The sequence below is a fragment of the Ceratotherium simum genome, chromosome 2 (assembly GCF_057802395.1).
Source record: "Ceratotherium simum simum isolate JZ-2026a chromosome 2, ASM5780239v1, whole genome shotgun sequence".
Taxonomy (NCBI): domain Eukaryota; kingdom Metazoa; phylum Chordata; class Mammalia; order Perissodactyla; family Rhinocerotidae; genus Ceratotherium; species Ceratotherium simum.
The window spans coordinates 3,956,917-3,973,592 of NC_141901.1; the positions used below are offsets into that span (position 1 = coordinate 3,956,917).

The 16,676-nt window shown below is 51.4% G+C and overlaps 1 protein-coding gene across 2 annotated transcripts in view; it reads right to left on the reverse strand.

Moving 5' to 3' along the window:
* The window catches only part of RCSD1 (RCSD domain containing 1), a 66,043-nt gene that overhangs the window by 7,473 nt on the left and 41,894 nt on the right, over positions 1-16,676 (reverse strand). Inside the window, exons 1-6 of one of the 2 annotated variants that reach the window (XM_087437493.1) lie at positions 12,392-12,862; positions 12,083-12,184; positions 10,832-10,921; positions 6,839-6,910; positions 3,180-3,383; positions 329-1,063 (exon numbers count right to left, since the gene is read on the reverse strand). In XM_087437493.1, coding sequence (XP_087293619.1) covers positions 329-1,063; positions 3,180-3,383; positions 6,839-6,910; positions 10,832-10,921; positions 12,083-12,184; positions 12,392-12,520 — 1,332 coding nt within the window. In that variant the 5' untranslated portion in view covers positions 12,521-12,862. Of the gene's footprint in view, positions 1-328; positions 1,064-3,179; positions 3,384-6,838; positions 6,911-10,831; positions 10,922-12,082; positions 12,185-12,391; positions 12,863-16,676 lie in introns of those variants that run through there. The other variant, XM_087437497.1, reaches the window with a different exon arrangement.

The following is a 16,676-nucleotide window of genomic DNA, read 5'->3' on the forward strand; positions in this document are numbered from 1 at the left end:
TTCAGCAGCGAGCCAGCCCAGGGCCTGCCTCAGGAGGCCTCCACTAGGTGTTGTGGACCTCAGTCACTGAGCTGCGCACAGTCTGGGTCACTCCTTACACACCCGGAAGTGTGCCAGAACTTAAAGTCAGCGAGAAGCCAGAGGGAGCACGAGACATGCTGCCCTCTCTTGTCCTCTTGTCTCCTCACCATCAGTCACAGCCTGTCTCATCCAGTGCCCTGGTTACTGCACACAGCTGCTCTGGGATGGGACGGCAAGGAACACAGTGACAAAGGCACACGCTGGCCCTGGCCCTGCCCTCCCCCGGGTGAACCAGCTGGCCACCTACCTCTGTCCTGGGGACCTCACCACTGGTCTCTGGCTGGGCACCGCCGGTCCCAGGGCTGCAGCCTGGCTCAGGAACGGCCCCCTCCTCTTGCTTTTCCTTGCCTTTCCCCTGCTCCGGGGTGTGGCCGCCCTCCACTCCTCCAGGGGGACTCTGCGGGGACTCCTCCTCCACAGCTCCCTGCCTGGGCCCCTTTACGTCTTGGCTCTTTTGTCCGGGCTCATCCTCCTCACTTCCTGCCCTCTCCTCCTTCTCCTCTGTAGACTCTTCCGTCTGCTCGCCGGCAGGCCGGTCCTCCGTGGGGCTCCCACACCCATTCTCGGCCTCCACGCCCGAGGCGTGGGGGGGTTCCGAGGCCCCCTCCCCGGCTGGACGCTGGCCGGCCTCCTCTTCGGAATTCTGCACAGCCTTCTCGTGCTGCTGGGCTTCCTCCGGGGCCCCGCCCTCCTCCTCCTGCTTCTCTGTCCCGCTGGACTTCCTCCTCAGAGGAGGCTTCTCCTGGGACCCCAGGCTCCTCCTCGCTTCCTTTCCCGCCGCCCCCTCAGTGGGCAGAGGCCATCCTGGGGATCCTGAGGCCGCGCTCTTGGGTGAGAACACTTCATCTCCGTTCTCTTCCTTGGCACCGTTCTCCTGGGATGGCTCCGCGGCCCTGAAATCTCCCAGGTCCCCACAGTCCGACTGAGACCTTCGGAATCGCCTGGAGGGAGGGCGCCTCTTTATGGAGCCCCTCGTCCGCACCTGGAAGAAAGCGTTAAGGAGAATTATCCACAACCTGGAAAAGAGGCCAAGAGGACTGCATGTTCTTCCAATGTCCATCTAAACACTGCTCCACCAGCCCGCCCAAGGATCATTTGATCTTCCAGGGGAACGGACCATTGTTTGCTATTTATTATAGGTTAGAGCCCTGTGGGATTGTGAAATTACACGGTACCTGCAGATTTTTGTCTCCTGAAGATGAAAATGCTTAACATCCAGTAAAAAAGATAACCTATGATTTCATTGCCCTGTAAAACATTAATCGGTTTGGTGCCTAACTTAGCAATTTTATTCGAATATTTGTTCTTTATGATGGCCTGTAAGTAACTAGCTCTTTGAATGTTCTTTGAGTGAGTTTACCATCTTACAGGTTTCCTCATAAATTGACAACTTGAATAAAATCTAACTCTATTTTGTTTAAGAGTCATGTTTTAACATTTTGAAAATTATACTTTGACAAAGGTGAACCCAAGAGAGAAGAGCGTTAGGGGCCTGCTGGTGGCCTGGCCCTGGTACAGGGACCTCGTGGGTGCGGAGTTGGACACTGGTGACCAGCTGCCTCCCTTCCCCCAGCTCGGCCCTTCCCGCCCCCACAGAGCTGAGTAATCCTGGGAGAGCTGAGTAGCCACAGTCCTTTGCCTTCTAGGAGTCAGGTCCCCCATCATCAGAAGCCACATCTTGGAAGCACCCAGCAGAGCTGCTTGAAAATCATTTCTTCTCTGGGAAGTGTGTGAACCTCAGAATCAGGCCTCACCTCACCCACAGGCTTGGTCAGAAGATCACTGGAAATGTTTATATCGGGCGCCCTACTTTACTGAAGTGAAGCGTCCTTTAAAAATTTATATGTAAATTACATCTTATTTTTGTAAGTCTTATTTTTGTAAATCTCATTTTCCCACTGGCTTACATTTTGTTATTTATCAATCCTAGTTCCAACTCAGAGGTTTGGAATAAACACTTGGTTTATAAGAGCTTCCCAGGGACTTTCCTGAGACCACGGTGAGGCCAGCCCTGCAGGTTTTCAAGGCCTCGGCCCTCACGGCCAGCAGGGCTCAGAAATAATCTCGCCTGCTCCCTTGCTGCTGTCAGAAGGCTAAAGCCCCTGGCACCATGACTGGCTGGTAGCGCCTCCCTCCCTCACCCTACTCCCTACTGAAACCCTGTGAGAAGACTAGGCTCTCCCCTGGGTTCCTCTCTCCTGTCAGGGGTCTCTCCATCACGCTGGGCTGGAGGCTTTCCACTCCATCCCTAGCCAGCAGGCTCAAGCCTGTCCCATCCCCTCCTTACACCAGTTTGTTTCCTGGGGCCCTACCTGTTTCTACACATTTGACCTTTTTTCCTAGATGGATTTTCTGGAAGGGCCCAGAAGATCCCGCTCTCTCCATCCTTAATTCTCAAGTCACATCCCTTTGCTATTCCCTGGCATCAGAGCCCCTGAATCCCGGCCCCTGCCTGGCTCTGGCCCAGATTTGCTGGGTGCCTGCTTAGACTGTTCCTCTGATTCTTACCTCCTCCTAGTAGGGCCGGGGATTGATGAAAGCCCACACAAAGTATCAGGGCAGCATCTACAGAAACGAGCCCTGCCATACATCTTTTTGCGAAGGGAACAATTTAGATGTTCTTTAACTAGGGCAAGACGCAGTAAGGATGATTTGAGCCCAGACGGAGACACTTAGGATTATTCATTCACCTCAGGGCAGAACAGGGTGTTCTGGATCCTTGTGACACTGCCCGCCCTTCCGCATGAATCACCGATCAGGCCTTCCGCTTTTGTTCTCAGCTTTCGACTCCGCACAGGCACAGCAGAGGTCAGTCCTGACCTCCCACCCCTCTCTCTACAAAGGATAGTGCCCTCCATCCTCCAAGCCTGCCTTTCTGGTGAGCGGCACAGTTACAGGGAGAGGCAGGCTGGGGAGAGGGGTGATCTTAGTTCACTTGCAAAGAAGAGGAGAAATTTCCCTTCTGTTAAAAACCAGCTCTGACTACAGCTCAAATGCGCCCTCTTTTCCCCAGGACAACAACAGGGCAGAGATAATGCAGGCTTGTCCATGCCCACATTTCTGCAGCCGCACCACAATACTTTGGAGCCAGACATTACCTTATTGTAAGAGGGCAGATGACTGCCTTCAGGAGGCTGGTCGAAGCTGACGGGCACCTCCTCTGGCTCGCTGGGCCGGGACCTCACGCCAGGGCTGCTGGGGGTGGAAGGTGGGCTGTGAAATGGCGACACCACGGTCTTGAGTCCAGGACTCTTGGGTGAGGCCCCAGGCAGCAGGGCCGCTGGATCAAAGGCTAAATTGGCCTGTGGAGAAGATATGAGACATTTTAAACAGAGGTGAGGAGAAGAGTTTCTACTTCAGCTTATTGGTTACCTGGCCTCAGAACCGGTTGAGACTAGGTAACATGAGGCTTTCCAAGTTACTTTCCAACCAATTATCCATCATCACATCAAGTCCTGTTCCTGGAAGCATTGCCTAGCGAATCCATCCCCTACTACCCGGCTTACCACAAGCTGCATTCCAGAACACCCAGAAAATACTGCTTTGCATCCAACAAAAATGCCCTGGAATGGCCCCAACTCATAGACAAACAGGCCAACACAGGACCTGCCAGCACATGCGGGTGCCAGGATCTCATGGGAAGTCAGCACCCTTGTGATCCTTCTCATCAGGGTCAGTCATAGTCACTGCTCACTGGACGCCCACTGTTGCCGGGCCATGTGGTTTCTCTCTCTACAACGACCCTACGTGTTCAGTTTTGTTCTCATGGCACAAATTAGGGAAGTGGCTAAGAAATGTGCCCTGGGATTCAAGCAGGTCTGCTTGTCCCTCAAGTCTCCTTGGTAGACGGCCAAAGTAGGGGACACGGTAGCCTGCTGAGCCCTCCCAGGAGGGAGCCAGCAGGACAGATGCCAGTGTGGGCCCCCATTTGGGGCATCACAGTGCAGGTGAAACCAGATTAAAACGAACCCTGAGGGCAAGCAAAGAGGAGAGGTTACCCAAAGGAAACTGAGGCCTGAGGGAGTCCTGAGTTTGGTGGGGGAGGAGGCAGGTGGTCCCAGATCCACGCTACTCCCACGGAGAAGGTGGTGGTGCAGGAAGGTGTCTGTGGAGGGACTGAACATGAGGGCCCGGATCCTCTTTAGCGCCATCTAGGGGCACTCACTCCTCTTGCATTTCCAAATCGTTGCACAGCCATGTTCTCCAGACCAGGACAGAGGGCAGCAAGGCCTCTCAGGGAAGGGACTGGGCTCGAGGGGCAGATGGTGCGGTGGAAAGTACATGGGCTCTCCACACCGACGCACCCGACTCCAGATATCGCATCTGTCACTTATAGCTGTGTGACCTTCCATGAGTCCAATAGCCTTTCTGAGTCTCCGACTTTTTATTTGCCTGCCCTCCAGTCTCTTAGGATCTGGTCCCCATTACTCTCTCCTGCCACTACCCAACTCGCACCCCACACTCACACCCCCTCCCTCCAGACTCCCTGGGTGCCGCCCTTCCGCCAGCCGGGGCTCTGTTGTCCTGGAGAATTCCCACACGTCCTTTAGGACTTCAGACCACAGAGCATTACACATGTTTAGGAAGGTATTCGTATTTCTATTGTGATTTCAAGAAAGAACTTTAATACAGACAAGACGAAGTCATGGTAAAACTTAAAAATATGAAAGTTAAATAGCAACACTGTGAGCCCAAGCCACGCCACAAGCAGCACAGTGAGGACCAAGGACGGGTCTGGAGCACAGAGGCAGCGGGAGCCCACGCGCCGGGATGGCTCAGAGGGCTTCGTGGCAGAGGGGACCTGAACCCTGCATCAAAGGAGGTCTCCCTCCCCTCGCAACTGCAAGCTGGGGAAGTTTCTCTGTAAAACTGCTCGCAAATAAAATGAATCTTGCTAGCCAGCAGAAAATTTGAACTCCAAATTATAGACGAGTGAAGAAAAATCACAGTTCATAACTCATCCAATAGAATATTTAGAAGAAAAATCTAGCTGATGGTGCATTTCTTAGTTGTTTCCCCACATATTTCCAACAAAGTAAGGTTCCTATGGGACTTGGCCAAATTGTCATACTATCGCTGACATTCTTAGTGAGATTAAACAATTAGCGATTAAAACCTCATTCTTAAGTTGCTGTGTTTCCCAAAGAGGCTCATTAATGACTGGAAAGGGGAATGAGACCAAGACTGCGGGGTCCGGAGCATTTGGGAAGTAATTTCTGGCACTTGGATGAGGGCTGTGCTGGGCTGCAGGGAGGCAGAGGTGGGGGTCCTGGGCTACACCCCTCAGAAGTCTGCTGGGAGGGATGTCTGAGTTGTGTGTGGGAGCCCTGCAGTCCCACTGCCTGCCTGCAGCAGGGGCGGAGTCAGGGCTTCTCAGTGTGAATTAAACTTCAGGGGAGACTCTCCCCACCCTCCACCAGGTAGGCTCATGGCCGGAAACCAGAGGTGCTTTCCTTAACCCCAAATCAGGCTGGGGCCAAATCTCTGGGCTCTCTTGTAGCTGGAAACTGCAGAGGCTGTGGCTACTTGTCTTGCACACTAATAATGGCTTCATAACCAAGTTGATGAGCTGATTTTCTTAGGCCCAGAGGGGAGGACACAGCGCCTGAGAGCCCTGCGTTCTTCTGGGTGGCTGCACAGAGACTGTGGTGAAAGCTGCAGGGTCTTCCACAGGCCCCACCCGAACGTATCATGCCTACCCCTCCTCTGCGCACTAGCTCATGCTGTTCCCACACCAGGAGTACCTTCCTTCCTCCTTTCTAGCCACCCATTCTTAAGGACCCACTCGGGGTATAGGTGTTTCATAAAGCATTTATCAGTTACTCCTGCCCAGTTTACTCTCTTCTCGCTCTAAAATTCTAGAGCAGTGGTTCTCACCTGGGGTGGGGCGGGCGGTGATTTTGCCCCCAGGAGACGCTTGGTAATGTCTGGAGACATTATTCATTATCTCAGCCTGCAGGAGAGTGCTACTGGCGTCTAGTGGGTAGGGACCAAGGATGCTGCTAAACATCTTGCAGTGCATGAGGCAGTGCTCCCCCACCTCCCCCCCAGCCCCGCTACTCCACAACAAAATTATCCAGCCTAAATAATGCCAAGGGTTTGGTCTATTGGAAATTCCTGGTCTAGAGCAGTAGGAGTCGGGTAGTTACACACAGTCTAGATCTGTGTGTATGTCTTTTATTGTACCACGTGTGAAAATCTTGTCTCCCCAACAAGACTGTGAACTCAAATGCAGCATCTTCTGCTTCATTTACACTCCCAGGAAAGCCAGCCCGCTGTGAGCACAGCGCTGAGGGCTCTGGGCACACAGGTGATTGGTGGAGAGGAAGGGCAGCATGCTTTCCAAGCAACAAATTTGGCCGCATCAGGGCAACGTCTAGCAGCTGAATTTCAGCCCTGTGGAAGGCTACATGGTGTGTGGCTGCGTTCAGGCTTGGGAGAAAGGACTTGGCTATTCCTGGAGCGCTTCCTGCACTATAATGTCCTTTTTCCAGAAGACTCTCGCAGCATCCCATTATCCATCAATCACCATTAGGCGTTAACTATATGAGCTCATGCTTGATATGGTCCTTATTTTAGCCCTTTGCCCCCAGGTAGAGCTCCTCGTTCTTTACGCAATTTGGTCACTAGCGGATTATCAGAGGTCAGCTCTCTGGGTGACAGACGAGGCCACCCCTAGGAGCCCCGAAGACATGCAAATGTGGATGAGAGATAGGGTTGCATCAGAGGTAGCAATGGGTAACCATTCTGCACTTACCTGAAGCTTCTCAATCAGAGGCGAGCTCTTCACCTTGATTTTAGGAGGGTGGCTTGCATTGGGTGGTGATTTCTATAGAGCAAATGAACCAAAACAACCGAGTGAGTGTGGTGAAGGGAGATGGGGTTCTGGCTGGAGCCCAGAAGCCACAGGTGGAAGAAGAGGAGAAGAGGCTGGTTTCATCACTTCACACTTAGCTTCAGCAGCCCACTGACCTCCTCAGGGCCTGGGCCAGGCAGGCGCCCTCCTCTCCCTCCCTCCTCTCCCACCCTCCTCTCACCACTAGCAAGACCACTGGAATCTAAGAGTCAGAGCAGGCAGGACGTCGAAACACAGGAGGTCTCCTGTTCCAGGAAACATGACTTCACGGTCATTGTGAGGGAACAGACCACGTCCAAGGGGGACAAGATCTTCACCTCACCACCTTCAACAACGTGAGCCAACAGTGGGAGGGAATTTCAAACAGAAAGGGCAAAATGACCATCCGTTCTGTTTGTCACAAACAAAACAAGAAACCACAGACCAGGAGTAAAACCTGACAGACGTATTATTGAAATTCCTCCCTCGAACTAATGATATTTTGGAAAATCCCACCAATAATGTTGTTTATAAATTATCATTTTCCAAAACATCGACTATTCAATTTGATTAAGCAGACATTTACCGAGTATCTACCACATTCTAGGCATTGTGTTGGTTTTATACATATATAACATCAAAAAAATATATATATATATATAAAACCAACACAATATATACATTGTTATCTATCAATGTATATAAATATATATCTATATAACCATATAATTGCTCTGTTAGTTGGAGATATTTTTGTGACGAATGTAGGTCAGGAATTTTATCTGTCTTTGGATTTCATATTGTCTAAAAAGGTTGACTCATTTTGTGTAAAACCCCCACAACTTGACTCTGGTTCCACAGGTATACTGATTCTCAACACGTAGGAATGATGACAGTGATGATGACGATGATTATGAAGAAGAAAAAGAAGAATAAGATGACTTCCATGTTGTTGGACAGACGCGAAGGCAGAAAAGGGATTTTCCTATAGTTTGGAGACCCAATGTGTTTTATCTGCCCCTCACCCCCATGGACTAATTTACCTAAATCATAAGAAGAAGAATAACCAATGTCTTAGAAATATTCTGAGATATTTATTGAGTGAGATGATTCTATTTTAGTGATGGAAGGGAGATAGCTGAATTTGTGAACTTTTTAAGGCTCAACATTGAGGGAGAGAGGTGGAGTGGGACAGTCACTGGCTGGGACTCAGAAAGCCACCTCCCTCCCCAGCCCCTTCTAATTCTGGCTTTGACAGGAGCCGGACAGACGCCTCGGCCTCAGCCTCCTCACCCGAGACCCAGGTGGGTGGGTTGGAATAAATGATTCTAAGGACTCCTCCAGCTCTGCGGTGCCTCAGGCTCCGTAAGTTTACACAGTTAGACATATCCCGAAAGCAGTCTTTCAAGGAGCCTTGTGTCCATGGTGAGTACAAAGAGCTTCCAGCCCAAACTTGGTTGTCCTTAATTCCTGTGCTTTACAGTAAAATTTCACACGAGCCAGTGTTTCTCAAGATACCGTTTCAGAAACTGCAGCAACAACTTTGCTGACAAAGCTCACTTTACGTAACACTATAAACTCTTCTCTTTCCCAACTGACCACTATCTTTGGAAGAGAGTGGAAATTCAATAAACACAGCCCGTCCACCATAGGACAGTGCTGGGACCCAGCTCGTGCTCCACAAAATCCTTGATTTGCATTGAACTGCAAAGGGGAAAGAATTCAAAATAGCAGCTAATGTAGTTCCTGGGAAGGGCAGCAGGTGGCAGCACTTCCCTTACCGTTTAACAAGCGACTCTGGGCAAGTTGCTGAGAAAAACCAGCCTTCCATCTTTCTATATGTATGTATATATGTCGATATATTGACCTTCCTATAATGTCTAGAAATTAAGGACCTGATTTTTCAGACGAGAGTGTTTTTAAGCCCTTCTCTGGGCAGACCAGGCAGGGTCTGTGGGTATATTAAACACCCTTTGGCTGGATCCTCCAGAGGGGGGGGTCACTCATCCTGGTCACCCCATCTGCAGGGGCTGACCCCACTGTCTCAGGCTCAAGCAGGCATAGGGAAGGGGCAGAGACGAAGAACAGATGGAAAGACCCTTCCCAGCACTGTGCATTAGGAACTGAGCAGTGGCCTGACTGGTGCCCTCCCTTCAGACCCCCCAAAGATTCGGGCATTAGGGCTCCTGCAGGCTGTGCTATGGGAGCGTAGAACTGTGGACAGCAGCCTCCGTCCAACCCAGACAGACAAAGCTGGCTGCTCATTTTATTTCTATGTGAATTTCAAGGTGACAAAAAGTCATCGGTCCTGGAAGCAATGTCCTTCCTATGTGCAAGCAGCCTGTCACTCCAGGCAGGGTTTTCTCTCCAAAATCCACCCTTCTCATCTAGCCCTTGGCTGTTATATGCCATTTAACTGCTGGGCATGCCCCATGGGATGAAACCTGTAGATTTATTTCTCCCAGAGTCACTGAACTACCGCGACTCACTCTGCTACTATTCCAGGGAATTAAATGTCCCCATCCAGCCCCTCATCTCTCTGACTAGCGTTCTTGTCCCATATTAAGGAAGCAGGCTCTGTGCAGTGCAGTGACCTCTCCAGGGCCGAGTCCAGGTCATCAGGGGGCAGCCTCACAGCAGGCTCCTAATGGCCATGGCCTCAGCCTGTTGCCCAACATAGACACCAAGCCTAGAGGGCGAAGGTCACGAGGAGAGCTAACCCGCTGTAAAGAGAAGTTGTTGGTATGTATTTGGTCACAGCACTGGCTGATAACCCCAGGAAGCCAGAGAATCATACTGTCAGCACTTGAGGACACCCCAACAAAACACTCTGTTTTTAAAAAATGTGCTTCTTGGGGTTCTCATCCCAGAAAAAGACCCTTGTTTGGTGTGGGAGGGAGTATTCTCAGAGCAGATGGGGCTCTAGACACCCCCACCCCACTTGACCAGGAGTAGCTCTGAGTTTCTGCTTTATCTGATGGGCTTCTGTTTACAAGCCTTGGGTTGACGAAAAGGTTTGAAAACTGTCGCTCTGCTCCAATGTCTCCCTCTATAGCTTGCCCACGTTCACAGGTATCCAGTGTCCATCATCAGGATGCTGATTCCCAAGAAGGAAGGGGGGAAAGGGGTGGTTGAGGTGGGATTTGGGAACTGAACTGTCTCTGGCTTGCTTGCTCTCTTTTGGGGTTGGCCCCCCAGGCTGGACGAGAGAACACGCAAATACATTTCTGGAGGGACCGTGAGCACAGTGAACATTCCTGGGCTGCTGGGATAGGGCATGGAGAGGCTCCTCTTACAGCTCCAATTAGATAAACAAGGATAGGTGAGCATGCAGGCAGGAAATCTGTTGCTGGCTAGGATCTATGATACCAGAGCCTTTATTATGTTGGTAATATTGGCTATTTATATATAAGTCCTCCTGTGTGCTCTGGTTTTATTCCAGTGATCCAGAACAACAGCCAGTCTTTACAAGATCCCGCAGAACCACATGATTCTTTCACATTATAATTCTGCCTCATATAAGTGTAGCCCCTCTTGCCAGGTGCCTTCTCCAACAGAAGATCATATAAGTCAGACCTGCCAGTAAAACATAACTTTCGCGACTCCTCAATCTGGTGTGGTAATACTATATAGCCCATTCTCTTTGCTGAAATTCTCAGGTTTGAAAAATAGTGTTCCTGTCTTGGACAAATTGTAAATGAGGCTCGGTGAGAGAAAGGAGGAAGGACCCTAGTTTTCAAAGTAAAAGATTCAGAAAGCATTAAGAAGAGGAACTTCATCCCCGAATCTGAATTGGGGAAATTCCCTGCACAGGTTTCCAGGTCTAAAAGTGTCCATCTCATGCCTCTTCCTATATGTAAGAGAACGAAAATTCATAACCAGCATCCTCTGAGCCCCGGCAACAGCAGCACTTACCTCCTCACCATTCTGGCCCAGCTCTACCTTGGTGGGGAACAGGGGGAGGGAACAAGGCGGTTTCCTTCTTGTTGGTTTACTGGCTGGTATCTAGAGGGAGGGTGACAGACAGACACACAGAGAGAAAAAGAGAGAGAGCTAATCAGGCAACAGGGAGGAAGAGGAAGGAAGTGAAAACTGGTTTTAGGAATGTTTAGGGATGTCTGGAGGAGAAAAGAATGGAGGGAGGGAATGCATGTCTTTGAGACTGCCCATTAACTATATAAATTATTCTATTTACCTGTCTATGCATTTTGACATCGAGCTTTTCCTCTCCTGGTCCTCTCCTGCTGGAACGCCCTCTTTTACTTGAGATTCATTGGCCTAACACAGCCTCTCAAAATGACACCCACACCCAGCTTCCATGCCCGGCCAGCACCTTAGATCAATACCATCTTCTCCACCCTTTATGACATTCCTATCAAGTCTAGAAATTATGGACCTATTTTTCAGATGGGAAAACAAAGGCGCAAAATAACAGACCTAAAAATGCACAACTTCGCTCTCGTTTGCTGCAAGGGGCCATGATAAACCTCCCCCCACCTGGGGGTGCCCTTCCCTCATTTCACTTCTAATGAGCTCCTCTAATGAGCTCCTCAGACTGTATGACTCAGGAAAACCTAGCCCAAATCTCTCCAACGTTACAACACCCCTTTTTACACCGTCCTCTCCAGCAGGATTCTTCTAGAATCCATTGGTCACTGGATCCCTGTCCTTCCTGATCCCTGGCTTCTTGTCTGAATGTGCTTCTCTTTAAGTCCTCTCTTCCTTCTCAGTTCTCAGTTTAGGGTCTGTCCCTGCCTTGCCTTGCTCCAGATTCCTAGGCTCTGGGGCAGGACCCCGGTGTGGCGACTTCTTTATTCTGAACCAGTCTAGGCCTGGCACAGCTGTGCAAGATCTAAGCTGCTATCAGTGGATGATCAAGATGGAAACGAATCCAGACTCCCACCCCTGGCGGCCAGGCCTTTCAGCTCTCTGCCTGTGCCTCCTCCCTCCTCACCAGAGTGTAAGCCTTACTCTGGTGGGGACAGATCCTGCACAGGCCCAGCAGCCGCAACATTCCTCACATTCAGAGGGACCCCTCTCTGGCTTCGCTTCCTAATTTGGTATTTACCAAGCCTCCTCCCTCCCTCCCTCTCCTCTGGGCCTGACCCAGACTTCCCTTCCTCCAGCCCCCTCCCAGAAGAGGGGCTCCATGGCCGCCTGACTCACCTCCTTTGCGGCAGCTGCCTGCTCCCTAAACCGCCCAGCCAGCTGGGCCACCGAGGGGGGCGCCGAGTCATCCACATTGGCATTGGTCTCTGCCGGCCTTTCCTGCAAACCAAGGAGAAGCAAAAGTTAACCGCAAACGTGTGCTCGGCTCTTCTCAGTGTCGGTACCAGGTGCCCCGCAAGGCACTTGTTTTGTGGCCACGAGCAGGGATGCTGTGACAGGGAGGTATTTCAACAGCATTTTGCAACTGGTTCCTGCATTCAGAGATTTTAAAAAACCCTTCAGTCAACCTCATTAGGGAATATTTACAATGTGCTCAGCCCTGCATATGGCTCTGGGGATCTGGAGAGGAATAAAACTTGGTGCTGTCCTGGAGGGGTGCCCAGGGACCTGGGAGGCAGTACAAGCCCTCCCCCCTCCCCCCACCCCGTTCCTCATTCTGCGAAGACCCGGCCTGAAAAGGGGTAGGTCTGCGACAGCGCAGGAGGCTCCTCCCCTCGGTCAGAGGAGGCTTTGCAAACGGGGCCGGCGAAATGCCCTGGAGAGAGGGGTCTTTGACTGTAGGAAATAGGGTGAGCCAATGCCGTTCATGGAACTTTTAACATGTCTATGTGTCTTGTCTTCCCTACCTAACTGAGGCCTTGGGCACAGAAGTGCTCAGTACATATCTGTTGAATTAATAAATAAATGAGAGGCAGGTAGCACGGCGGACGAGAACCAGGCCGCCCGGCTCAGCCTCAGAGGTGCCCATCTCTCCCCTGCTCGGTGACCTTGGGCACACGACTTCACCTTTCTGCGCCCTGACAGGGATCACAGTGGCACACCTCTCACAGGTGGTTCTGTGGCGTCAATGATTCACTCTGCATGTAAAGTGCAGGACCAGGCCTGGCACGTGATAAGCGCTTTGGAAGGGCTGTTATTACTACAGGCGATGGGGTCCTTCCAGGAGCCCTCCTGTGACGGCAGCTGGGCATCTGCACACCGCATTACCGTCCTCCACAGGGTCCTCACTGAGTGACGCCCACCCTTTTACTCTCCTGTCCCTTTCTGCTGAAGAAATTTCCTAGATGCCAGTTTTCTCCAAGCTGGTTACAGGCATGTCCACGCCCCTGCTCTGCCACCAGGGCAGGTCATCGGTTTACCGTGGCCTTCCTCCCTCAGCGTGCTGCCAGGCTCCCTGAAGAGACCAAGTTGTGCCGTGGACACCGTTCACTCCTATGTGCCGTTTGTCACCGAGACACACGGGGCGAGTCAGCGGGTGCTGGAAACAGTCGCCTCGCTTCTGCCTTGTTCCACACAGCCTACATAACCACCTGGTTTTAGTAATGTTTTTTAATTTGTCCAGTCCCAGAGACATTAGGCTTTCATTTTTTGTGACCAAAATGACAGCATTTCTTGCACAGACTGCAAACTCCCTCTCTGCTTCCCCTCCTCACGTCTAGCCTGAAACTGGGAGCATTTGGGCAGCCGTTTGCCTGAGAACGTCCATCTCTGTCTTTCCGTGGGGCTCATGGCCTACAATGACGAGGCACTCTCCTCCCCAGCTGCAAGCATGCATCCCTGTCCACCACACACACACACACACACACACACACACGCACATACATGTGCGTACACACACAAAAACACACACACACGCACACACACTGCCTAGGCCCTCCTTTTTGTGCTAAAAGTATCTCCAAGCTTTCTTATTTGGGTACTCCCTCCAAAGTAAACATCACGGTCATGCTGTGATGCTGTCCCCGTGGAGCAGGGGAGAGGCAGACCCCCGCCCCCACTACCCGCCCGTGGCAAAGTTAAGTAAATGTGGGGCAGAGCTTGGGGGAGAAGGCTCTGTTAGAGCCAGGAAAGCCTCCGGGGGCCCTGGGCCTTCTGCTCTGTAAACAGGCTGTTCTGGAGGAAAAGTCAGGTCCCTGTTCACTGCTTCCTGCAGTTATTCAAGTTCACCCCCTTCCAGCCTAAACACCAAATGCTGATTTCACAGAAAGACGTAACAGGATTCACCTCTATTCACCATGCCAGAGTCCCCACAACGCTGGGGGAGAGTGGGGGAGTCTGCTGCCCCCGCGTCGTGCCCCGCTGGGCGGAGCTCCAGGACTCGCACCTGTCTGACCACACCTGCAGCGTCAGGAGGGTCAGAGGCGAACATCTTGTCCTCCGGGAACAATGGAGGGGCTCTAGGGACAGGGTGATTAATTGAGCTGCTCTTGGCAAAGGGGCTGGCCAGTCGGTCTGTCCATCTGTCTCACTTCCTGCCCACGTAACAGATCAGTCTCTCTGTCCGCTGCTATTTATTGCTCGGGTCCTGCTGACAGCGCACTTTACCTCAGCTCCAAAGGCGCCAATCACTGGCGGTGCAGGAAGATACATGCCAGATAAAAATAGAGCCATACAGGAGTCAAAAGCTCCTCCCTGACTGCCCTGTCTCGAAACTGGGCTTGGCAAGGGGCTCAGAAGCAAGAGAACTACGAGGCTTCTGGAAGCATTTACGGCTTAAAAACTCAGTTGAAGGAAAGACTATAATAGGTCTGAGTTTGTTTTCCTGAAGGCCAGTGAACGGGTTTTCTTTAGAATGTCTAAGGACTCCAGAGCTTGCGAAAGCCTGGCAAATCCACTCACCACCAGCCCCTCTCCAGGCTTCTCATTCTATATTGTGGAAGACTGACAGATTATTGCCTTCTCTCACATTGCTGGGCACACTGAAGCCCAGAAAGGGCAAGAAATTTAGCCCGAGTCACACAGGAGAAGTCAAACAGAATAATCTATGAAACACTTAACTCCAGGGCCTGGTAATCCAGCAACGGACATTGGTTAAGTAGGGTAATTTGTGAAGGTGCTTTGAAAACTGTTAAGTGTTATATAAATAGTGAAATTATTATTAGCCACTGGGTTGCACAGGTAAAATGGAGGAAGCATGGTCTTTGGGATGGACCGGGGCCAGTGGCTCAGCCTGTTGGAGGCTTTGCCTGGATTTCTGCCTTGCATTTCTGGCAGGTACAACTACCAACCTCCTCCAGTGGTCCAACAGTACCAACTCAGGCCCAGGCAGGTGAGCAACTTCTTCAGTAGTTCTCTCTCAGCCCTGAGTATGGTTTACTAAGGCCATGCTCTCACTCTGACTGTTCTTAGTTCTGAGAAGGACTTCAGGGTCCCTATTAGTCCCCATAGGGATCCTGGGACCCCTCGGCCTCCCTGGGACTAAGCGTTCTTTGTCTGTTCCTAAGATCATAAAGTGTTTAACACAGAGCCTGGAACACAGAAAGTCCTCACAGAAGGTGCGTTTTTCTCCCTCCCCCATCCAACCCAGCCTGTGGTGTCAGGGCCTGGGCACCTGCTCCCAGAGTCACTGACACCCTCAACCCACCCCTTGGGACATGCATCCCCATTCTGGGTCTTGATCACTGTTGACCTCAGCTCGTCCTTTCTTCTCGGGCCAGTCTCCACATCTGACATCTGTTTTCTGAACTCCTCTCCCTTTGCGTCCTACTGTAGCTGACACTGGTCTTCACGGACTGCAGGCCTCCACTCCATTTTCCTGGGCCCTGATCTTGCTTACCAAGCCCTCCCTGCCCCGTTCCGCCTGGCTCTGCCAGCCAGAGTGGAAACCACTCCGTGGTTCCTGTCTGACTTTGCCCAGGCCAGAAGAAAATCACCCCTTGTGTTTACTTTCCATTTCTATGGGACTTTCTTGTGAGAACTGAGGAGCCCCTGTGTCTGGACAGCACGGAACTTCCCCTACGTTGTTGCCATGTTGAGTAAATACAATTTGGATGCTGTGGGCCATCCACACAGTGCAACCTTTGTGTACAGGCCCGAATCGAGCTCTACCTACCTCCCTGGCTCTGCCCCTGTTTAGTCTCTGGGCTCTGGTTTAGGAAACAAGGCACCAGGGAGGCCCTCCCATCCATGCTTGGGAGGAGAGGCAATGAGAGTGCTCTGTCTGGGGGTTGAGGAACCCCTGCTCTTGGCTAAAAGGAATGTTCTCTTGTTCACCAGAAAGAGGCCAGACAACCCAGAGCCTCCAAAGTATAAGGTATGCTTGCTTCTTTGCTCTTCTAGAACTGCAAAGGCTCTTAAGACAGTCATGCAAGGTACTCACCCCCTTCCCACAGGACCATCCTTACACCATCATTTCAAGAGGATCAACAGTCTCTTTGGGATGCTGCAATGATTCCAGAATCTTCTTTACATTCTTCCCTTATCCTTAACTCCTCCATTCACCCCAGCATTTAGCCATTGCCATCCTGGATGAAGGAGAGGGCCCTGCCCTGGGAACCAAGTCAGCCCTCTGGACTCACCTGCCTCCTTGGAGCAGCTGCTATGTGGGAGGCACTGTCCTGACAGCACTTGACACGTTTTCTACCCTTCTCATAACACCTCTTCTAGGACAGAAAACGGCCCAGAGTTGCCAATTTGCTATTCCAGTTAGTAAGTGCGGCACCAGAGGTACTGGATCCCAAAGCTCTAGCTCTTTCCACACCCACGTGCCACACTGCCTCTAGATCTTTGCTGGAAGAGTTATCTCAGTTTCTCATCAATAAACATTTACTGTTCGAGGCCCTGGGGTGTACCAGTGAACAAGACAGAGTCC